The sequence below is a fragment of the Jaculus jaculus genome, chromosome 14 (genome assembly GCF_020740685.1).
Source record: "Jaculus jaculus isolate mJacJac1 chromosome 14, mJacJac1.mat.Y.cur, whole genome shotgun sequence".
In the NCBI taxonomy this organism is placed as follows: Eukaryota; Metazoa; Chordata; class Mammalia; order Rodentia; family Dipodidae; genus Jaculus; species Jaculus jaculus.
This window is the reverse complement of record NC_059115.1, coordinates 50803153-50828468: the sequence shown is the minus strand read 5'-3', so window position 1 is coordinate 50828468 and position 25316 is coordinate 50803153. Positions and strand designations below refer to the sequence as shown.

At 41.3% G+C, this 25316-nt stretch overlaps 1 protein-coding gene across 4 annotated transcripts in view; it reads right to left on the bottom strand.

The window, feature by feature from the left end:
• Positions 1-25316, bottom strand: part of Frmd4b (FERM domain containing 4B) — a 363678-nt gene that overhangs the window by 13264 nt on the left and 325098 nt on the right. For all 4 annotated transcript variants that reach the window (XM_045133597.1, XM_045133598.1, XM_004651521.2 and 1 more), the window contains 8 exons: positions 13432-13508; positions 11415-11553; positions 10757-10898; positions 9529-9662; positions 9322-9441; positions 7633-7861; positions 4827-4880; positions 2896-3043 (listed from right to left, as the gene is read on the bottom strand). In XM_045133597.1, coding sequence (XP_044989532.1) covers positions 2896-3043; positions 4827-4880; positions 7633-7861; positions 9322-9441; positions 9529-9662; positions 10757-10898; positions 11415-11553; positions 13432-13508 — 1043 coding nt within the window. The remainder of the gene's footprint in view (positions 1-2895; positions 3044-4826; positions 4881-7632; positions 7862-9321; positions 9442-9528; positions 9663-10756; positions 10899-11414; positions 11554-13431; positions 13509-25316) is intronic.

Genomic DNA, 25316 nt, shown 5'->3' with positions numbered 1-25316 from the left:
GCTGACCTGGAATTGACTCTGTCATCTCAGGATGGCCTTGAACTCACGGCGATCCTCCTACCTCTGCCTCCCGAGTGCTGGGATTAAAGGCGTGCACCATCATGCCCGGCTTAAAATGTAATTTTTGACAATCTTTCAATGTCACTTAACATTTGTTTGATTGTTTGTTTATTGTTTATTTATTTATTTGCAATACTGGGAATAAAACCCAAGGGCTCACACAAGGTAGGCAAGCATTATACCACTGAGCTACAACTTCAGCATGTATCTGTTTTATTTTATTTATCTTGTTATTTTTATTTTTGGGATAGAATCTCCCTGAGCAGAGCAGGCTGGCCTTGACCTCACTGTGTACCCTAAGGTGGCTATGGACTTGGAATCCTTCTTCATCTTCCTGAGTACAAGGACTACAGGCATGGGCCACTACCCCCAACTTGACAACGTCATTTTAATGACATCGTAACATTCTGCTGTAGGGCTTAACTATGAATTATTTAGATAATTCACTAGCTAAGAGTATAGGTTTTCAATTTGTGGCCAGTAAAAATAATGCTGTGGACATAGCATCCTGTAGTTAGTCAATTAAGTTATAATAAAGATTCCTGTATATGAAAAAGCTATTTGGGAATGTGCATGTAATAAATTTTTAAGATGATAATTCCCGGCTCTCCTTTTGCTGACATAACTTTGTGTTCACCAGTATTAGAAGCATTTTCTGGCTTTCTCCAGGAGGAGGTTCCCTATCGATTGAAATGTTCTGTCTGTCCTACCCAACGTGACTGTTACTAAGTATGCTACACAGCCCTCCACACATGGCTAGCACAGAGGAGGAACTCACTTGAATGAAACTGGGTAGACCCACCACACTGTTCACTTGGGTTTTCCTTACCTCAGGTAATAGCTTCTATTTATTCTTCCTAAAACCGGCTTGATGTGAGATAGTTTGACAGTTCTCTTACAAATTGGGAATTATCTAACAAACTGTCGGATGCATTTCCATAAGCCAAATTTTAATCTGAATAATTCTCCTTTATTTGAACTTAATTTTCGCTTTGGCTGCAATGTGGGTAAAATCACATCAGGTGGCTTCAAGTCTGTCTAGGTTCAAATGCCACCTTCCACATTTACTAGATGAGGAGATCAAGGAAGTGGTTCCTGGTCTCTGGCCCTCGCTGTACTTATGTATAAATGGCAATGACAGTTGCAGTAATATTTGGGTTATAGAAAATATTAACTCTGTTAAGACATGTAAAGATACTTCAAATAGGGGTCTGGCACTTAGTAAGTACTAAAAAATTGGTAATTTCATTTCATTATTTTTATTACCATAACAATGACGGTAATGGATGTATTTTGATACTTGGATCTTTTTTTCATGGATTCGTGATGCTGGTTAGAATATTCTGATAGTGAAAGTAAACTAGGGGTCAGTTTCATGCTTTATTTTCATCCTAGGATCCGAAATCAGTTGTGTTTGGCAGAATAGTACTCAATGGTACTTTCCTTAGAGCCATTATTATACAGCTGAACACTACACCTATGAAAGTCACACAAAGGCCCAGGGGTTGAAAGCTTGTTCTAAAACTTGTGGTGATATTGGAAGGTATTAGAAACTTTAGGGGAGCAGCAGTGTGAGGACATTAGGTACATGCCCTGTGAGGGACTACTGAGACCAGCTCCTCCCTATCTCTGCATCTCAGGCATCCTTACGTGACAGCATTCCTACCATGATGATCTCCCTCACCACAGGCCCAAAGCATGGGACCAAATGACCATGGACTGACACCTTTGAATCAGTGAGCCAAAATAAATCTGTCTTCCTTATCAATTCATTTAAGATTTTTTGTTTACTGTAAGAGCTGGTCAACACAATTCCCAAATTCAGGTCATTAATGTCCTTAGAAAATCGATTTTAGCATCAAGGGAAGAGCCAAGTGGTCTTCAAAAGATTAAAAACACTGTTTTTGGGCTGATGAGATGGATTAGCAGTTAAGGTGCTTGCCTGGAAAGTCTAAGGACTCAGGATCGATTCCCCAGTACCCATGTAAACCAGATACACAAAGTGGAGCATGTGTTTGGACTTCCTTTGCAGGAGCTAGAGGCCCTGGTGCACCCATTCTCTCTTTCTTCCTCAAATAAAAGAAATAAAATATATTTTTAAATATTTAAATATTTTATTTGTTTATTTGACAGGGAGCAGAGAGAGAATGGGTGCACCAGGGCCTCTAGCCACTGCAAACAAACTCCAGACACATGAACCAGTTGTACATCTGGCTCCATTAGTACTAGAGAATCAAACCTGGTTCCTTAGACTTTGCAGGCAAGTGTCTTAACAGTGAGCCAGCTCTCTGGCCCTATATATATAAATATATAAATATATAAATATATATGTATATTTTAAAACACTGTTGTTGGGGCTAGAGAGATGGCTCAAGCTGTTAAGGCATTTGCTTGCAAAGTCTAAGGATTGGAGTTCAATTCCTCAGTACCCACATAAAGCCAGAGGTATAAAGTGGCACATGCATCTGGAGTTCATTTGCAGTGGCTAGAGGCCCTGAAATGCCCATTCTCTCTCTCTCTCTCTCATTCTTTCTCTATCTGGGTTAGTATCTATGCTACATTTTTTTTTTTTTTTTGAGATAAGGTCTCACTCTGGTCCAGGCTGTCCTTGAATTAACTATGTAGTCTCAGGATGGCCTTGAACTCATGGTGATCCTCCTACCTCTGCCTCCTGAGTGCTAGGATTAAAGGCATGCGCCACCATGCCTGGCCTATGCCTCATTTTTACAATAGAACAACTTCTAAAAATATAAGTACAAATTAGGATAAACGGGTCCCCAGTTCTGAAGAAAAATTTCTTAGTTGCAAGGAGTTATTACTATGGTACCTCCTTACCTGGACTGCCTGGTGTCCATGAGCTGTTCATTGACAGAGGATTTTCTGAAATGAATTCGCTCAATACCAAGAGATTTGGGGGGTAGAATTCTTGGAGAATGAGGTACTGAACTTGGTCGTTGCCCAGCAAGAGTGAAGGAGTCATTGGCTAAAATGAATGAAGAATAAGCAAATAACTAAATTAATACCTTGTTAGCTACTCAAAGGAGAAATCACAAGACCTCATGAAAAGATGAAATTTGTTGCAATGCATACTTTTCAAGAAATTATCTTTCATGTTTTACATATTAGAAAAAAGCAAATTATTGAATATCTTTCTGGAGTGTGAACCAAGTTTTGTGGTCAACAGGTGCCACTCTAGGTAGGAAATCACTCAGGTAGAATGGGTGGTACTACAGCTTTTAAACAGCTTATTAAGAACATCCCCAAAGTGACAAGAGAAGAAAACAGGAAGGGATTATGAAAAAAATACAATATGTAATTAAAAAAAAATCACACACACAAAAGAAAGGTAGGGCGTGGTGGAGCACACCTTTAATCCCAGCACACGGGAGTGAGGAATAAGTAGGAGGATCACCATGAGTTCAAGACCATCCTGAGACTGTATAGTGAATTCCAGGACAGCATGGGCTAGAGTGAGACCCTACCTTGAAAAAAAAAAAAAAAAAAAAAAAAAAAAAAAAAAAAAAAGGTGGGGGGGAGGGGACACAGATCAACAGTTTAGAGCTGAAAAAAAAAAAAAAGATAGTGCCAAAAGCCAAAGAAATAGGTCATAACACTTTCTGTTTCATCTTTAGGTTTAAACCAAACTCATTCTATGGGTGAAAGGCGAAAGCTACAAGCGTGGTAGTGTTGTGTCAGTAAAGATTTTCATGGCTTGTGTTGTGTCCCTGGAGTCTTGCTGTGTCTACCACTGATGCTGGCATTTTCAAAGAGGAATGGCAAATACCAAACTTCAGCTCAAAGCACATATTCAAGCATTTTCATGCTCCATAAAGCTGATGGAAGATACAGCAGTGGGGGAGGGGAGAAGGTGTAGGGGAGTGGCTTCCTGAAATTTTTCAAATCAAATCAGATAGCACATCAGCTGATTAATTGCAAAGGACTGCCAGGAAAGACTCAATGACTTGATATAAATGCATCACAAGATGGGCTGAACTAACACAAGTCACTGTAACGATAGAGTTGGCCTGTATGAATCAGCAAAATGACACAAAATCTAATTTATAACATGTGAATTTCTTCATGAGCAAACAAAGAATTTCATTTCCACTTCTCCAGGAAATGGTGATAAAGTGTACACTTCAGCTTCCTTGTTTTGATACTGGACTCTGGATATAGAAAACACTACCACTGAGAAAGTTAGGTAAACTTTGTATGAGTGATTCATACAATTCTTTTTGAATCTTTAGCTAATTTAAAACATAAGGTTAAAAGAATTTTATAGGACCCTAAGGCCCTTAATAAAAGACTTATTTATTCATGCCACATATTTCTAGGGCTTTTTTGTTTTGTTTTGTTTTGTTTTGTTTTGTTTTGCTTTTCAAGGTAGGGTCTCACTCTAGTTCAGGTTGACCTGGAATTCACTATGTAATCTCAAGGTGGCCTTGAGCTCATGGTGATCCTCCTACCTTGGCCTCCCAAGTGCTGATATTAAAGATGTGTGCCAACATGCCTTGCCTCATGGCTTGGATGTCTGGCTTTCTAAAGTGATATGATTTGGACGGTCTTGTCTTTTAATGTCAAATTAACCTGAGGAGATGAGCAATCAAATTTCTCCTTTTCCAGCTATTTACATAAATACAAGTTTTTCTATCAACAAGTTCACTCCACTTTTCTCAAAAAAGAATCATGTAGCCTTATTTAAATTTAATACTTATTTTAACAGGTCAGAATATGTTATATTTTTAAGCCAAAAAGGAGTCACTTACGATCATCATAGGCGGTGTCAGACAATGAACTACTTTCTGAAGGAATTATGTCTTCTGTGAATAAAAATAATGACTTTTAGTATAATTGCAAATTTATATGATTAGAGCAAGTGTAATGGAACTATTTTCAGTGGAGTGCATTTTATTTTCTTTTAGATAAATAAAACTAATGACCGTGCATTAGGCATAATTAACTGTTGTAGGAATCTACTCATTTATTACTTACGATAAAACATCCTACGTTATTGTACAGATATTACGATAGATTTAATCATTCCACAATACCTATGGGAGACTGGTTCCAGGGTCTCCCAAATATGCCAAAATCTAAGGATACTCAGGGCCCTTGTATAATATGGCATAACATATCACACACTTTAAGTCGTGTCTATATTACTTTTAATTCCTAATATGATATAAATGCTATGCTGCATTATTTATAAAATAATTACAATAAAACGTCTGCATTTGTTCAGTACAGACAAGAGGCTCCCCCCAGACCAGAATAACTTTGATTCGACGTTCTCATTCTGCGGATGTGGAATCTGACAATTGACTCTATTTTTTAAAATAGAACAGATGTTCAATGCTTCTTGTATTGAAGGAAAATGCGACCTTCTACGCACATTTTGGGGACAGACTTATGAGTGACAGGATGCTTACTCTCACCTATGGAGTACCAGCAGCACACCCACCCTCAATTTTAACAAATATTGTCAAATATTTCTGAGAATCAGGGGCAAAAATGTCTTTAGTTGACAACCAATAAATACGATTAAACCTTGTTTTTGCAATTGATTAGCTGTGAGACTTTGGGCCAGTACCTTCCCCTATATAGGCATCATTCGGCTCAGCTGCACAATTAGGGATAACAATGATCCCTATTGGGGTAAACCAGCTAACGAAATAATGATATGATGAATTTAGCCAGCCCCCAGCATATGTCAAGTGCTCAATATATACTAGCTATACTCTTGCTTTTGCTACCCATACTAAACGTTCTGGTTAGAAAGGGCAACCATCCTGCTCTGAACATTTCTGGTGACTCCAATAACTCATTTGGTTAAAAAGAGAGAAACAGAGAGAGATAGATAGAGAGAGGGAGGGAGAGAGAGATTTCAGATGTGTTGATATGCTTTCCCAAATCATGCATATTTGGTGTCAAGTGTTTTGGCAGAAGGTTCTAGCCAAACACAACACTTCAATATAATTTTCAAAGCCATTATGGAGAGAATCTCTTCACCTGATCTCAGATGCTCATTTTTATCAGTGCCAGGCAGACTATCTCTTAATTAGATACACAGTGGAGCCACAGGGCAAAGTGCCAGGATAGTCAGCTGCTGGGCACACTTAAAAAAAAAAAAAAAGTTTAATCCAATATAAGCTCAACCAATGGCACCATCTGTTGCCCAAATGTCAGCAACTGAAAAGGAGAACACTTGAGTCAAGCACAGTTTCGAGGATGAATGGACTGTAACAAATGGCCATGAACGTGAATTGCACTGGCAAGCTGCTATGTCTATTGGAGTAGATGTAACCTCCATCAAGCTAACTGAACTGCATGCTTAAAGGTAGAGTCACCCACATTCTCCAAATGTAGCAGACTGACATTTGTGCATTACTTTACTTTCCAAAAGATGTATCTCTGCTTTATGGATCAAAAAGCCCTAAATCTGAGTTTATTCTGAACCCAGTCACCTGTTTCATCAAATCTAAGATGTATAATCTTATGACCCATGAAAAACAAGGTAAAGTACCACAAATTGTGACTATAACACACCACCCAGTGTAAGAACTATCACATGCTCACAGCTGTTAACATGTAAAGGTGTTGGGGGGGAGTCTGAAATTCAAAGAAATAATACAATTTCAAATACCAATCAATGGTCATATCTGACAAACATGGCAATATATGAACAAGGTCAACTAGATTCTCAATCTATTTGAATACAAATCACATTACTTTTTTTCTAAATGAGAGAGTCATAGACACATAATGTTGAGAATCTAGAACGGAAGCAAGTGACAGCATTGAAATTCTATGGCTATTAGTATTTTTAAATACTTCCCAATCAGCCTTTGTACATACATGTTTACACAAAACTTTATTCACACAGAGTTATATTCCTATATCTTGTTTATCTTCATTCCTTCTTCTATCCATGACCATTTGCTATCTCTAAACATCCTCCTGAAATACAATCATTATGAGGGATCTTCTTTATTTACATACATGTAGGATAGTCCTTAACAAAATGCACACTAACTAAAAATCTTTCAGAAACAACAATACGAAACTCACTATTCTTTTTTTTTTTGTTTTTGTTTTTTGAGATAGGGTCTCACTCTAGTGCAGGTTGACCTGGAATTCACTACATAGTCTCAGGGTGGCCTCGAACTCACGCCGATCCACCTACCTCTGCCTCCCGAGTGCTGAGATTAAAGGCATGCGCCACCACGCCCAGCTCTAAACTCACTATTCTTAATAGCTTCACTGTCAAAAGTATTTTGATAGTCAAATGAGTCAATTTATAAGTCAATTTAATTTTATTATGAGCCAATACTGGGGTGAAAGCTTTCATCCTGAAAGATAAATTCACAGTGTAATACTGCAGTAATGAAACTCTCAATGAACATCAAGTTTGCATACTTGTGAGACTCAAAATTTAACCATGTTTACTTAAGACACTTGCTTTTGATCCTGTTCTTTCTTCTGTCTTTTACCAGATGAGCAAGTTCAGAAATACTACATGCCATTGAAAGGACTGATTACAGGGCTCTCACAAAAGTCTTCCCTTTTACTAACCTGGTAGAATAACTGTTGCTTTCTGGCTTGGTTTCTTCCCACATTGAATTCGGTATTCATTGATGGCATTTTCAATCTCCTGCAGCTTTTTCACCGCGTCTGTGTAATCTTGCTTTCGTTTTTTCTTCACAGTTTTACAAAGGTCTGGCTCATTGGCAAGTTTCTTTGCAGCTTCAACCAGCTTTTGCTGAATTAGAAAATTGCTCTCCAGTTCCTGTAAAGCTGGATCCTGCATTCAGGCAACAATGTTGCTTTATTACTATGGACACATATAATCACTCCCTCATGTGCTGAATAATAAATTCATGCATATTCAGGTTTTTACACACAAACATCCTCCAACACTTCCCAAGAGGACAAAACATTGCTCAGCCATCTCATGTTGACTTTCTCATTAGTCCAACCTCCTTTTTTTTTTTCCAGGAAGGAGGTATCTTTCATTCATTCACGAGGCTGGGTAAAAATTCGTTCTCACAGATTCTCCCCTGTGACTCATCGATTCTGCATTCGTATGTGGAAATTTAGACACATAACTTGGGTTTGACTGCTCTTGCTCGTGGTTCCTGGTTACATGACTGAATACACTAGCTGTAGGTAATCTCTTAATGCTATAGCTTGCTTTATTTGCAAAAGGAAGAGTGCCAACTTTGTAAAAGGGTGCTGAAGATTAAATGAGACAATGTGTGTTGCTCAGATCAGAGATGAGTACACAAGTAAGCATTCAATAAATATTAAAACTTACTGTGCTGTGGCTGGAAACACCTGTTAGTCTGTAAAGCTAAGTTGGTTGAATTTTTTCTACAAGACCCATGGGGTGGTTTGTATTGGCTGATGATACTCAAGTAAGAGAATGCATATTGGCCGGACGAGGTAGCGTATGTCTTTAATCCCAGCACTTGGGAGGCAGAGGTAGGAGAATCACTGTAAGTTCAAAGCCACCCTGAGACTACCTAGTAAATTCTAGGTCAGCCTGAGCTACAGAGATACCCTACCTTGAACCCCCCCCAAAAAAAAAGTTTAGAAAAAATATATTTTATTGGTCCCCATATTTTAATTCTGTGTGTAAATACACACACACACCTCTAGGGAAGTTCCACCATTATTACCACACTGCAGCTCAAAAAAAAAAAAAAAAAAAAAAAAAAGACCCTTCAGTGAAATTAAACTATTCTCTAAAGGCTACTTAGTTTTAAATGAGAGAATCTAACGTCGAAGATCTGTTTTCACTGCCACATTACCATTTCTCAATTTATTAACACTTGAGGTTTGTTTGGTGTCCTCTATGATTTGAGGAGCAAAACAGTAAGAAATGTGCTTGATTTTAATTAAGTGTGTATATGAAAGGATTCAATCTAGGTTGCCTACTCGAAACATTTCTACTGCTTAGATGAAAGTCTGTAAGAGTGACTCAAAAAACAAAGGCAGGGCTGGAGAGACGGCTTAGCTGTTAAGGCGCTTGCCTGAGAAGCCCAAGGACCCAGGTTCGATTCCCCAGGACCCACGTAGGCCAGATGCACAAAGGGGCACAGGCATCTGGAGTTCGTTTGCAATGGCTGGAGGCCCTGGCACACCCATTCTCTCTCTCTCTCAAATAAATAAATAAAATATATTAAAAAAAAAAAAAAAGGAACAGTTAGAGGACACTGGACAGCGCCCCACGTGTAGGTGGCTCAGCATGGGCTCTCGTACCTCCTCACTAGGCAGCTGGTCTCCATCTAATTTGAAAGCGGTCCCCACTCTCCTCCGGACCTGCGGGGGCTTCTCGCCTATGGTCAGCGGATACTCCTTTGGCATTCTGCCCGTGAGCTCCTGTAAAATAGGACAGGGGCAAGAGTGGTAAACGGAAAAGGCCACGGCTGTCCGCCACAGGCACGCAGGAAAGCGAGGAACACTCACAGCCTCCCGCAGACAGATCTTCTTCAGCTCCTCCACTTTCTTCAGGAGCTTTTCTTGCAACAGTTTCTCTTTCTTCTTGAGTTCAAGGATTTTCTCTCGCTTTTGCTCTTCACTGACTTCTGAGTCTTGGGAACCTAGAGTGGGGGCAGGGCGGAGAGGTTTACATAAGGCCTGTTTCCTTCCTGGCTGGGGAACAAAAGACTGTGAAGCCAGGCTGCTACTAAGTGCTACTTCATGTCTTTTCTCCTTGTTTCCGAACATAATGAGAGGAAACTGGAGAACATTTTCACATGCTTCAGGCCATCAAAACGAGCCTGGTAAGAAAAGGTGCTTTCTGTACATCTTGGCTCAGTCAATTTGGAAACTTCACAATCCAGGCACACCCAAGAACACATTTCGTTTGTCTAAGCAAGAGAAAAGGGATGGAAGACATTCCCTGAGATGGTTGTTATCAAATGTTCCTCGAGACTGTATGCAAGCTGGGCAATGGAAAGTTCTGGGCAAAGGAACCTTGTGCTGCCTCAGACCTCCAAGTGGAGCATGGGAGTTACACAGGACCGCAATTCAGTGACATTACACATACTTAGTGGTAAAAAAAAAAATCCAGAATTTCCATACAGGGAGGGTTGGGGCACAACAATTAAATTTTGTTAAGTGGGCATTTGTAATCATGTTTGTATATCATTTATATGCTGTGAAGAATTAAACAGTATCAAAACCTAAAAAACTGGGGAAAGATGGTAAAGCTTATGAGAAGCAAACATCCTTTCAAGACACACTTAATTACTCACTTTTGCTACATCTCATGTTACTTATATAACTTGACTATAATTCATACACACACACACACACACACACACATAAAGTTTTGAGACAGAGTCTCACGTACCCCAGACTGGCCTCAAATCCATTAGGTAGCTGAGGATGACCATGAACTTTTGATGTTCCTGCCTCCACTGCCCAAGTGCTGGGATTACAGGTGTGCATCACCACATCACACCTGGTTCTGTGTAGTGTTAGGGGTTGAACTCAGGGCTTTGTACATGCTAGTAAGTACCCTACCAACTGGCCCACACACCCTGCTTTTTATAGTCTTTAAAATTAGTTATAAATACAATTCAAAGCTGTTGCATTCTATCGGTTTTGATTTTTAAAAAGAATCATTCTCAGAAACATGCATTTGGAACAGCAAGGATGGCCAGTGCCTTCTCTAATCCTAAATCAATACCTGAGGATATCAAGCTGCCATTGCTTGCCATGATGAACTGACTTTTTGCCTCAAGCGTCACCATCTTGGAAACCCTTTGTGTTCCTGTGTCCGTCAAATCCACTGCAATATCATCTAAACTTCTGGCTGAAGGAATTTTTGCCTATGAAATATATAACATTGACATGAAATTAGCACAATTCAACATTTAAATTAATGTAATAATTAAGTCACTATACAATAAAAATGCCAACACAGAGGAAAATTTGGAACATTTATATATTAATGCAATACTTCAGAAATAGCATAAGACTTTATTTATTTATTTATTTATTTATTTATTTATTTATTTTTGGGTGCTGAGGACTGAACCCAGGGACTTGTTCTTGCTAGGTGTGCAATCTTCCACTAAGCTAAAGTAGCATGTAAGCAGGATCCCTAGGGTTTGCTATTTCCAGCCCCCTCAGTCACTAACTTTAAAATGCCAGGAACATCATCAATGTACACACATAGGCATGCAAATCTCACAACCTTTAAAACACTAAAATAGTTGGTAGTAGAACTGAAATATATATTTTAACTAAAACTTGAGGGAGAGAGAGAGAGAGAGAGAGAGAGAGAGAGAGAGAGAGAGAGAGAAAGAGAGATTGTCCACATAGAAATACCTCTAGTTACTTACTTTGCTCTGTTTCCTGTCCAGGTAGAACTGGTGTTGACTAATGGCCATCACCCAGATGGACTTGATGAGAGAAGAGTTTGCATACCAGGTTTGAACAAACAGGCCACTTTGCCCAAAGGTTCGTCTAGACACTGAAATCCTGAAAGATGAAAGAAAGCATTTGAATTGCTCACCTCTGAGCCAGTACCACGTACAACATATATGTACCCTGTGAGCAATGTGGTAACAAAGCACTTTTCTTTTAGTCATCCTCCAGCTGCAGTCTTAGGCTGACAGGAGCTGAGTTTCTGGGTTTTATCCTCTTATGACAGAACTAAGGTCGGGAGAGATGTCTCAGTGGGTAAAGGGCTTGCTGTGCAAACATGAGGACCTGAGTTCAGATCTCCAGTAGCCACGTGAATAGTACTAGAGATCTGAACTCAGGTCCGCATGGTGGTGTGAACCTATATACTGGGAGGCTCACAGGAGGATCCCTAGTGTTTGCTGGCTAGCTGGTTCAGCCTAATCAGTGTGCTCTAAGTGCAGTGAAATACTGTCTCAGAAAGTAAGGGGAAAGGCTAGGGATATGGCTCAGTATATAAAACATTTCCTTCACAAGCATGAGGCCCTGAGTTCATAACCTTAAAAGCCATACAAAGATAGACCTTGTGTAAATACAGTGAGATGGAGACAAGAGAATCCTCAGAAGCTTGTGGGTTAGTCAGCATGGAAAACAAGAGACTGCCACAAAGAAGGTGGAAGGCACTGACATCTGAGGTTGTCGTCTGGCCTTCGTATGCATGAACATATACACACATGCACACACACACACATAAGTAAGGTAAAAAGTGACTGAGGAAAGCAATCAATGTTGTCAGCTCTGGCTTCTACATGTATGTGAGGGATTCTTGGATACCTTTGATCTAGGCATATTTGACATAATGATATTGGCTGAGAACCACCAGTTTCAAAGTGGTCCAAACTGCTCATTGTGTAATAAGTAAAGAGGAGGTGGGAAAAAAGGTGTTAAAAAAAAAAGGTGTGGAGGAGAGTGAGAGCCAGAGAATGCAAGAGAGGAAGGGAGAGAAAGAGAGAGAGAGAGGGAATGCAAGCAAGCAGGGTGGAGCATGGAGGCAGACAGGCATCGTGCATGTGAGTGTGTGCGTGTCACATGGGGGCTTTGTAGGAATCTGGCCTATCTCCGTGGATCATCGTTTTGTCACAGCTGGTTTCCTACACCTCTGGCCTCCAAACATAAATGATCTCTGGCAACCACTGTGAGTGGATTCAGATCTTTTAGGAGATTAGAGAACCTACATCCTGTCTTCTATTCACAAGAATAACTTTGACAATTGCTTGCTTTTTGTTTTCAAGGGATGCAGAAACATACAAATTAGAAACCAGCAAAGAATCTGAATATATATTTCCCTTAAAAGGTATACAAATGAGCGCTGAAGAGATGGCACAGCACTTAAGGCACTTGCCTGCAGTGCCTAGTGACCTGGGCTCAATTCCCCAGTACCCACGTAAAGCCAGATGCACAAAGTAGTTCATGCATCTGGAGTTTGTGCGGAGTAGCTAAAGGCCCTGGCATACTCCTTCTCTACCTCTCTCTCACTCACTCACATAAATAAATAAATAATAGATAATAAATAAAATAAAAATAAAGTTGTATAAATGGCCAATATGCTCATGAAAAGAGGTTATGCCCATCACTATACCTGAATGAAAGGCAGACAAGAGATAACCACTTCACTTGGCTTTAACACACACACTTAAAATAACAAGTGAAGATGTGCAGAAATTAAAAGCCCATGCATTGCTAGGCTGAATGTAAAGTGGCCTAGTACTTTGGAGAAGTCTTGAGAGCTTCCTCAGTGGTTGAACATAATTATCCTTTGATTCTGCAATTTCACTCCTAAGCAATTCCTCAGAAGAAATTAAATTGCATATTGTCATGCAAAAACGTATATACACAGATGTTCACAGCATCCCTATTCACAAGGTGACCACATAAACAAACACCTCTGAGCCTTACCTCCGAGGGTCGTGAACTTCAACAGCAAACTTTTTCTCACGAAAATATAAATTTTCCAGCTGCTTCCATTGAAATAACTAAAAAGACAAATGAAGAAAACCAGAAAGCCACATAGTTTTAATGACACTTATTTTTAGTAAGTCCGTAAATAAGCTTCATAACCAACGACTTTCAGTTCCCACGAAGGTGTGCTGATAACGTTAAGCACACAGGTTATTCATCAGCGTTTTCCAAATCAACTACAACCTGAAGCCATCTTATTCCTTTTTCAGACAACAATCTTTACTGAGTAAACTTCGTCTGGCTATAAATCTTCCTGGAACAATGCAGCATCCGCGGTGGGGGAAGGGGGCGCAGAGGCATACTGTTTTTTCCTCTGACTATATGCTACAGGAAACCAGCAAGGATTCCAGTAAGCATAAACCGGCTCAAAGATGTGGATCTCATATTTAAATGGAAAGATACTCAAAGGGATGCTTCCATATAATCAGGGAATACATTTAAAAGGAATGCAAAGTGAAAGTAAAAGGGATTCCTGTGCTGAGGTGATACATGGCAGAACAGCTTCTCACCTAGCTCCCCTCCGGTAAATGCCACCAAAGCAGCTAAGCACCCGGAAGGGGGGCAGGGTTGAGAGGGGGGCTAACTACTCCCTTGCTTCCTCCAAGTTGCATCCAGAGACTCCCTACCCTTATCTCTCCTCGGCACCACAGGACTTAGGGTGAGTTGCCAGTTGGATGGAGAAGCAAACTTTATCAGAAAGGTGCACTTGAACAGCAAATGATTTGGTAAAAAGCAGTGCATTCACAGGACAGAGCTCGCCTCACTGTATTTTCCCCTCATTCCCAACCGCTTACACTACAAGTTCTCATCCTGCACTCTGTCCCCCAGTGTTGATATTGAGGGAAATAACAGCCGGGGGTGACTTTACTCCACCCTTAGACTCTGCCTTCTCTTTAAAAGTAGCCCCGTAGGATCTTAAAGGAGTATTTTTAATTGTCTAAATAAGAAGCATTTCTCTGCAACGTGTGATCAGTAAAGCCATTTTCTAAAGGGCAGGAAGGGACACTTCAGAAATATGTGAACCTCCCAGCTAGGACCAGGCTGAGCTGAAGGTCTGTTGGGGAGCAGTGTTGACCCCAGACCTCAAACAGTACAGCAAGCCAGTACAAGGAGGACCTTAGCCCTGCATGGTCTCAACACGCAGCTGCTTGCGACTATCACACTTGTCCTGGTTCAAAGAGGATTTAGTGAAAGCATTAAACTACGTACCGGTGTCCTACAGTGTCTGTAGAGCTGAGGCTGTCATTTCTTTCCATCCATAAATTCCAAAATAAAACGTGAGGGGAAGCCCCAGGGTTCTGTCCGCCTCCCACCACCACCACCCCCCCTCCCAGATGGCAGCTCTGGTGCCTTCTGAACTAAGTTTCATAAGACACTTAGGTGTAACTCGGTTTCACAAACCAAGCCTCCCACGTTTGACACACCACTGACATCAGCCGCTCTGCAGAGGGACACCTCCCCAGTGCACGCCTTACCCGCCCCCCCACACCCCCGGGGAGGAGACAGCCAATTTCTCCCTGGCAGATTTTCCCAGAAGAGACGGTTTTCTAAAATGGGGCGGCTTGGACTCCCATGATACTTCCTGCGAAGTGAGTTGGCTTTAAATCCAGGCATGAATCTCCCCGGAGGCTGTTTTAGGGAAACCTTCTTTCACCCAGGTCCACTTACCCCGCACACGAACAGGTTCTACGGGAAGAGTCAGAAAGCCACTGGGCCGTGTTTTCCTTTGCGTCCATTCCCACACACATAAAACCAGGGCTCGCTTGAAACCTGATCTCCGAGAGCTGCCACCTCCCCCTCTTATCACTTACAAATGGGAAATGCTAGCGCTTTTGACTCAGATCAGCCTGCCTGGCACAGACGCCAACATGCTCCCAGCAAGGAGAACCCCTACTTAAAGAGCCAAGGGCTCCAACTTCTTTAGAGAATCAGAAATAATTACATGGTAACTGGGTTTGCACAAGAAGGTATGGGAACTAGGCAGCGCTTCAAAGTGAAAGAATCGCTGTTCCTTTCTTCACCTGTAATCTTAAATCTACTCTCTTAACCATGGCGGCTTCTGAGTAGGGTGGCAGGATACACAAGGAGTTCAGTGGGACAGGAAACGTCAGCATGACCAGTAATATTTTTTCTTTAACAAAAGTTGACATAAAATGAATGTGAAAATTTAATTGCGATTGTCCATCTAAGCGGTTTTGCACATGTTGTCATAATTCTTGGTAGTAGTTTCCCTAACAAAAATAATTTTAATTGTCAAAATAAAAATAATGGTGCTGGAGAGATGGCTTAGCAGTTAAGCGCTTGCCTGTGAAGCCTAAAGACCCTGGTTCAAGGCTCGATTCCCCAGGACCCACGTTAGCCAGATGCACAAGGAGGCACATGCGTCTGGAGTTCGTTTGCAGTGGCTGGGAGCCCTGGTGCGCCCATTCTCTCTCTTTCTGTCTGCCTCTTTCTCTCTCTGTCTGTTGCTCTCAAATAAATAAGAATAAACAAAAAATAATGAAGGCTTACTTAAAATTAGTATCAGTCTGTTTCATATGATTTTCGTCGTATTGGTGTTTTATAGTTGCCTAGAATATACTTCTCAGTGTAGCAATACATGAAAACCTATCTGGTGGCTGGATATAAAACAGTTTTGGTTTTTGTTTGTGCGTTGCATTATTTTGCCTTGAAATGTCTGTGATCATTATTCCATCGTGCTTTAAAATTTTCTCTGTGTGCTTGCTTTCAGAGGGCGGGATGAGGTCTCAAAGCGTCAGTGGAAGGTGAAGGGAGTTCATTTCTAAGACACTGGTGGAGCCCTGCAGATAAGATGATTCACCCTTCTGTCAGTGTGGCACTTAAAGGATAAATCAGAGGCTTCCTCTCGTTAAATACAAGTAGAAATCTTAGACCAATGGAAAAGAGAAAATGATGCTGGTTAAGGAAATGTCCATAGGCAACCTGACTTCTTGGGAACTCTACATCACAGAAATATCCTGTCAATCATGTGGTGCTTTATTCCCTGAAAGATAAAGAGAGTGGCAGGGAAGTCATTCTGCCTTTGAGGAAAAGAACAAAATTCACAGGACGACAGAAAGAAGCAAAGCTTGCTTTATATTCCTTATCGTCTCGGGAACAGTTATGGAGGGAATGATGTCTTGCAGGTTACAACTACCATGTATTATATATGCATGCACATGTGCATGAACACACTAGCTGTTTTCCTCACTAAAACTCCATTAAAAACCCCATGACTGAAGATTGAGAAGAAAGAAGAGAAGAACAATAAAGTATTATTTACTTTTAAGAATCAAGAATATGACGGACTAGAGAGATGGCTTAGTGGTTAAGGTGCTTGCCTACAAAGACAAAAAACCCAGGCTTGATTCCTCAGGACCCACATAAGCCAGATGCACAAGGTGGTGCATGCATCTGGAGTTCATTTGCAGTAGTGCCTGGAGGCCCTAGTGTGGCCATTCTCTGTTTCTATCTGCCTCTTTCTCTGTCTCAAATAAATAAGTTAATAATTTTAAAAAATCAAGAATATGAAACCAAAAGGCTTTCTTAAATGATCATTAAACATGTACAATAGCAACCACTAATTAGTGTTTATTGTGGTATTCACTAGAAGTGATGAGTGTGCAAATCTGTTGGTTTTTAAAATTGCCGCTGCCCATAACAAAAGGGAAGCAGCTAGTAGCTGTAAGGTGAAAATAGACTATGAATGAGGCCCTCCAGATGTCTTTCTACTTAAGACTCATTTAGAAGGATTAGTTGTGCCCTCTGGAAGGAACAAAAGGAAGTAGATAGTAACAGCAGATAGCAATCCTGGATTACTTTGATACTACAAGAGTGAATAGATAAACAGAAAAGGGAGCACCATAAATAATATTAACAGAGAGATAATCAAGAACTTACAATAGAAAGAGAGTATCTTTAGGTCACTGTTCATCTTGTCTTAAAACAAAGAAGTGGGCTGGGGAGATGGTTAGGTGGCTAAAGGTGCTTGTTTGCAAAGCCTATTATTTGGGTTCAATTACCCAATAACCACAGGAAGTCAGATGCACAAATTTGACGCATGTCTGTGAAGTTCATTTGCAGCAGGAGTGAAGTCCATTTGCAGTCCTGTTGTGTGTGCACACACACTCTCTCTCTTTCCCCACTGTCTAGCAAATAAATAAACAAAAAAATAAAATTTAAGCAAAAGAAGTGTCAAAAATTTAGAACCTCACATAGGACTATATGGCGGCATCCAGCGTGATTTTGAAAATGAACTTGTAAAAATATCATAGTCCAAAATTTCCCCTTCACCCTGAGATATAAAGGAAGCTGATGGTTTTAGTACAATTTTCACATCATGGTACTTTATTAAGTAAATGTGCTAAATTCTTAAGGCACTTTGTTGAATTAATAGTCAATACTGTGTTAGATCCCTCTCGCTTGTACACCCTTAAAAAACTAGATGAAATATCCTTTTCCCCATCTATAGCCTATGAAAAAGGTCCCTACATATTTGAGGTTATTGTCTACCTAAAGAAAAGAAAAAAAGACACTGAGAAAAAAACTGAAGAACTTTCAGGAAGCAGGGTACTATGTACACGTTTGGGACACATTCTTTTCCAATCAACAGAATTTTCTGGGCACCTTCTGTGGGTCTCACTCTTGTTTCTGAAAGCAGGTCTTATCCCCGGCAAAGCCCACAGGAGCCACACCAGCCTGCCTAGGCTTGTATCTACTTGGAGCTCCACTACTTGGAGCTGTGCTATTTGGCTAAGGTGCCGACATCCAGAGAGCCTTGGATTCCCCTTCTGTAAAATGGACCAGGAATGCCTCCCTGCAAGGGTTGTCTGAACTGTCCAGCGAGATAATGTCTGTAAGGCGCTTTATAATACACATTAAGTGCGTGCTAGGGCTAGATGTGTTTTTTAGGAAGGACTGCACGTTTCTTTAAGTTTATCAAGCAGACAGCAGCCACTGAAGAGCAGAAATAGAGCGAGCAGCAGCTATCTGGGCTGCACATCTGTCTTTCCAGCGAGGGGGAAACAGCTGAGTTACTCTGTTGACATAGCTGTATCATCAGACCTCCAATTCTGAGTTTCAGGCTTTTTAACCAAGCTGGACTGCATGTGTTGATTTCGTGGGTGGTTTCCTGATACACCCTGTAGGTAGGAAATCTGTTCTCTGTCCTGTACTGTGAGGTCACAGATGAGGAGGGGGAGGGGGTGGGGCACCAGCAGCCTCACAGGCAGACAGGGCAGCAAGCTGCCTCCTGTCTGGAGTAGCCAGGCAAAAAGGAATGTGCCCAGGCAAGCACAAGAATGTTGAGGATGGTGTGTACCTGCCACGAGCAGGGGAACTTTCTTGAGGGTCATGAAATTCCCAGGGAAAAGCTTGGGCAGAAAGGATCTAGTTGTCTTTTAAACTGTAACAAAACTTCCACTAGATATCACCCAGGTTTAACTCTAAGCAAGGATAGGAAAGATACCGTCACAGGGGCTGGGTGCTGAATTACACTTGGATTACAGGTTAATCATTTAACTGCAAATTCACCTGGAAATGACTAAATTTGGGAAGGTCAGAGGCAAGGTACATCAAACAATGACTCATATAGGGTGTCCCCTGCTGTTACGTGGAGCAAAACAAATCACATATTATTGATCTATTCTCATTTTCACAATGAAAGGCTACACTTATGAATACACTGATAAGGATTTTTGTAGTATCACAAAACTGGATGCATTGAGTTTTCCCAACAACCAGACACAAAGGCTCTATGTTTAGTCTACATTGCCAAAAAGAAAACTAAGGCTCACAGAGATTCATGTATATTGACCACATCACACACTCAAACAGGGACCAATACAGGATTCACATGCAGCTACATGCACCACACCACGCTATTCTGTTTTTGTTTTTGTTTTTGTTTTAGTTAGGTGGAATGCTATAAGGACATTTGTTATTAACAAAGGAAGAAAAAGACAAAAAATGGGGGGGGGAGTAAAGAGGGGGATGCTGGGGAGATGGTTCATCAGGTAAGAGCACTTGGGCATAAGCATGAGGTCGTGAGTTCCATCACTGGCTCCCAGGTGGAAAAGCCTGGCGTGGCTGCACAGGTCTGTAACCCAGCACTAAGAAAGTAGAGGCAGGAAAACTGGCTCACTGGTCAGCCAACCTGACTGAAAAACAGGGATCTCCTACCTTGGGGATAGAAAATAAAGAAAATAAGGCAGAAAATCTAATGTCTTCCTCTGGCCTCTATAGTGCATGCCCTGCACACTACACACACACCACACACACACACCAAAATAAAAATAAACAAAATCTAAAGGAAATTAAAGAGCCATTAATGCAACCATATGCTGGCCTGAAACTGTTATGCAGCCCAGGCTGGCCGAGGGCTCACAGATCCTCCCGCCTCAGCCTCCCAGCTGCTGGGATTAGATGTGTCCCACACATGTCTACTATGTCCTGGGATTTTGCTAATTAGTGGTTCTTAATTATGATGATTCTGCACTTCTCCCACGCACCTTCCTGTCATCAGGACATTGCTGGTTATCACACTGGAGGGAAAGGGCCATGCACAATGGGGACGCTGTGCTATGTCTAGCACATATGACATCCTGACGCCCCAGAGCAAAGGGCCGCCCTGCTGGGACAGGAATGCAGACTTAGAGTACAGTGCCTAGTGGCATATCCAGGTGCTGGCAACCAGGATGTGTCAACAAAGGTGATTAAAGCTTTTGCTCTAAAATAATTCATTTTAGAGTTCTATTTCTTTGGACTAGATGGTGCATTTAGGAACAAATGGTTGTTCAGATGTCTTTCTAAGTACAAACACTATCTGGGAGAGGGAATAAAGAGGCAGATCAGGCTAGAAGAGGTCCTACTAAGAGTATCAGCTATGGTGAACATAATTTTCTTAACATATCCAAATGCAAATTATTTCCTTCAGATGTGCCCTTATAGCCTTATAGACACACAAAATGTCACGTCTTAAATGCAAGGCGTTTAATATGTTGGGTCTTTGCAAAAAGGAAAAACTTTCGGTGAAAAAGTTGTGGGTGTCAGGAAATGTGTCGTATTTCATCTGAGCTTCTCTCGTGTCCAGGTTTCTAACCTCTCACAGCTATGGCTATTAGAAGTCATGTCAGCGTCCACAGTGCCTGTGAGCGGGACAGCCAGGATGACTCTGCTGCGGCTCACAGCTGACAGAGCGGCTGACCAGGATGTTTGGAAGTGGTTTCCCTTCTAAACGGTTGGAATCATGTTGGTTATTATTACATCATTTCAATAAAAATTCCTGATTCTGAATATATTCTTTCTTTCTATATGTACTTTTGGGTCCTGGATGGCAAGGACTGCTTTTTCCTTGTCTAAGATAAATAAAATAAGATACTATCTCAGCTGGGTGTGGTGGCGCACGCCTTTAATCCCAGCACTCGGGAGGCAGAGGTAGGAGGATTGCCATGAGTTCAAGGCCACCCTGAAATGACAGAATTAATTCCAGGTCAGCCTGAACCAGAGTGAGACCCTACCTTGAAAACAAAAACAAAAACAAGATACTAGTTCAGGGACCTCACAAAAATGATAGGCTAAATAAATGTCCTTTTTTGGGTAAAAAAAAAAAAAATACATAATCAAATACATTACACTCTATTGCTACAAATTTATAAGAACAGATAAATTAATGCTGTATCCATACACAAAACGTCCTTGATATCCATGACCTCACAGTGCTTGATACTACCAACACAGGACCTTCATAGTAGGAAAGGGAAAATGATGACATCAAGACAGAAGAAAGAGTAATTGGAAGGATTCAGTAGAGAAAGAATTTGAGAGGGGGAATATGAGGGTGGTGAGAGGGAATTACTATGATTTATTGTCTATACTGATGGAAGTTGTCAATAAAAAGTTTTAAAAAAGGGATTAAGGAAATGGCTTAACAGTTAAAGGCATTTGCCTGGAATGCCTGATGGCCTGGGTTTGAGTGCCCAGTCATACCCACGTCATGTCAGATGCACCAAGTGGTACAGTGCATCTGGAGTTTGCTTGCAGCAGGGGCACTGGGCTCTGGAGCACCCATTCTCATTTTCTCTCTCTCTCCTTCTCTCTCTCTCCTTTTGCTTACAAGTAAATAAATAATATAGTTTTTTAAAGTTCTTAAAAGAGCTGGGGAGATGGTTCAATAGTTAAGACATTTGCCTGAACAGCTTAATGACTCTGGTTCAATTCCCCAGTACCCAGGTAAAGCCAGATGCACAATGTAATGCATGCATCTGGAGTTTGTTTGCAGTGGCTAGAGACCATGGTGCAACCATTGTCATCGTCTCTGTCCTCTCTCTCTTTCTCTCTCTCCCTCTGTCTGTCCCTCTGCTTGCAAATATATATATATATATATTCTAAGCTGGGGAGATGACTCAGTGGTTAAAGACTAGCTTGCAATGCCTGCCAGCCCAGGTTCAATTCTCCAGTTCAATTCTCAAGCCAGAAGCATAAAATGGTGCATGCACCTGGAGTTTGTTTGCAATTTCCAGGGACTCTAATGTCGCTATACCCTCTTTATTTCTCTCTCTCTCACTTTCTCCTCACAATTAAATAAATAAAATATTTTAAAAATGTTTTAAAAAGAAAAAATGAATGGATGAGTTTCATGTTTTGAGTTCATCAGTAAAACCCTGCTACCAAAACAAAACACAAATCCCAAAGCTGTCTACTGCTGGTGACAAGCAGACAATACAGAAGCCATTCCTGTATGTGGCTCTTCATAGAATGATTTGTCCCCATTGCTAATTGTGTCATTTTTAGTTCAGACTAGTCAGCTTCATTTGAGAGCTGCTTTCATTTCCTTTGTATGTCAACACTTCTGCCACTGGTTATAGGCCTAGGTACAGTGAATAAGGACAGCCAGGGGACAGTTGATGAATCTGCCACTGAGAGATATTTCCTCTCCTGCCAAGAGAACCTGCCTAAGGAATTCTGACTCTTTGTTTTCTTTTGCGTGTGTGTGGTGTATGTGCTTGTGAACATGAGTATGTGTATGCATGTGGAGGCAAGAGACCAACCAACATTGGGTGTCTTCCTCAGTCACTCTCTGTGTTTTGAAACAAAGTCTCTCACTGAAGCTGGAACTCACTCATTCTGCTAGGCAAACTAACAAGTGCCTGAAATTCCCTCTCCTTTTCACCAGAACTAGGATTATTGGTGCGCTGCACTACACCCAATTTTTTAATGTAGGTTCTGGAATCCAAGCCCAGGTTCTCAAGCTTTGTATGACAATCACTTACTAACAGAGCCTCTCCTCAGCCTGAGTTCTGTTATTTGTAGAAGTCCAGCTCCAGCAGTCTCCACTCAGCGCCTACAAGCCACCCTCCTTCTTGGCAGCATACCCTGCTTTCTGAGTAGAACCAGCTACCCTGTACTTTAGACGTCAAGTCACAGCCTAAGTGTCACCTTTCTCAGACAGGACTTCCTTGAGCACACCAAATGTCCTTTCCTCCATCCCATAATCACCCCTCCCTCTTGTCAGTTTCCATCAGAGCCAGTTCAAAGTTTATAATTATGTCTTCCTTCCTTTGCTTACTTGATTCCCACCAACTATCTGTTGAAAAGATTTCCAAGGAAATGAGTACAGAATGACAGAAGTGACTTACCTTCTCCAGGATGCAGTTTACACTTGCTTTTGCTATCAGAATACCTTGAGTTATGGTTTGGACTATGACCCCCCCCCCCAACATCCCTTGCTGGGATCCTGGATTTGGATCCCCACACATGGGGACTAAATAACTTGCTCTGGACTATTTCTGTCTTCTTCAGCAAGACTCAACAAATCTTGTAAAGTTCTCACCCCTCAGAATTGCACACTATTCTAACTGTGATTGACTATGGAGTATGAAGAAAAATACCATGTATCCTCAAGAGCGCCCACCCCTTCCGTAAGAAGCGGATAATGGTGGCTGGGGAGAGACAGGCATTTTCTTCAGTGGTATAGCCACTGGAATGTTGCCTCATGCTCTGGTAAATAACTTCCCGCCTATGCTCATGCAAGCAACCACACTTAAATTCATTGGGTCAAAACAAAAGCCATGAAAGTAGGAGGAGGTCTACTTAGGAAGAGAAAGGAATTCAGGGCTCACTGGGAGTGGGAGGAGGACAAGATCAAAATGTATTATATGCATGCATGAAATTGTCAAAAAAAATAATTAATTATAAAAACCATGCTTCTTGATGACCTACCAAAGGTTAATGGTAAGACCCTACTGCCGAAGACCCCATATGCTGTTGATAGAGAACACGGAGACACCTGCCTGGAATCTGGAAGAGAGTCAGTCCCTAGACAGTTAGCTGATCTAGTGCCAGAAGGTGCTACATGAGCAACTGGAAGAAAATGGCCAACATTTGTCCAAGCAACTTGTGGTCTAAGCTACTCAGCAGCAAATAACCTGACTTGATGTTCACACAGGTGCAATAGTGGCACACAGCCATGACGGGTAACCAACTGCTCTTGCCTTGACAAACAGATCTGCTCAGTGGAACAGAACCCATAGCTGTAACTGAGAAACATGTCAGAATCATATCCAAAAAACAAGCCAGCTCTCCAATATCAAGCTTCCACCAATCTTGGGCTACAAGGGGGCCTGCACTTATTCAATTCTCTCCAAAATAATAATGGTTCTCCCATTTATCTCATGCTGACATCACTCTCTGGTAGAGAATCTGCTTCTCTTTTTCAGATGGATGCAGAATCTGAGGAGAGAATCTTCCCATTGCACCCCACCAGGGCCTCAGCTGAAACCATAGAGTAATTAGGGAAATGAGCAAGAGTGCTGATTTCTTGGTAAACTTGGTACCAGCACAAGGGTGAAGGAGATAGACACAGAGAGCACTCAACTCCTACTAAACCAGAGATCCAGAGACACAGAGGCTCCCAAGACCTCATCACTGAAGTGACCTAAAACGAACCAAACATGGATCAGGGAAATTCGCAGAAGAAGGGGTGGAAATATTGCTAGAGCCACAAGTTGGGACATTATGCACAGATACATTGCCTCTTCCCCACAACGCATGACACACAATCCCCAATGAGGAGGGTCCCTTTGGAGATGGGAGGTCAGGGAGGAAGCTATCGTTGGTACCAACATGGCTGTCTACACACTGAGTATGTACACAACTAATAAAGAAAAAAACTCCATGCCTTTCAGGACACATACTGTAAATTAAAATGTGGTGTGAAGGGTGCTCTATCTACTCAGTGAATAATTCAGGTCCTCACAGCACTCTGTGAGGGAGACAGAAATATCTGAGGTCAATAGATGAGAAAATGAAGACCCAGAAAGGTGAAGCACCAGATCTTGGTTAGTCAGCTGGTCAGTGGGAATGCTGAACTTGTTCTGATTTCAAATGCATTGTACCAGATTGGCAGTCTCCTCCCACTGACTCTGCAGGTTTAAGCAATCAGATTGATTATTGGTGTGGCTGGAGCTTAATTATACACTTTACAGACAGGATGGACTAGACTCTGGAGGACATGTTGTAATCCAATGTTTCTCTTCCACACCACACTTTATTCTGTATTAACGTACGAAGTATGATTCAATAGTACATGGTCTCCTGGTCTGTCAACCTCTCTCAGGAACTGAAGCAAGTGGGAGAAGGCCCTTCTAGCCCAGGTCCACGATGGTAAGCTGGAGGTGGAAGGAGCAAGGAGAGGTTGAGATTGTCAAGATGGTTGTGCTTAGAAAAATAAGCAAGTCACTACCTTGAAATAAATAAAATGAACCATGTAGTCTTATGATTAGTGAATACAAAGGCCTTTGTGCTTATTGCTTAATGCATCTGGT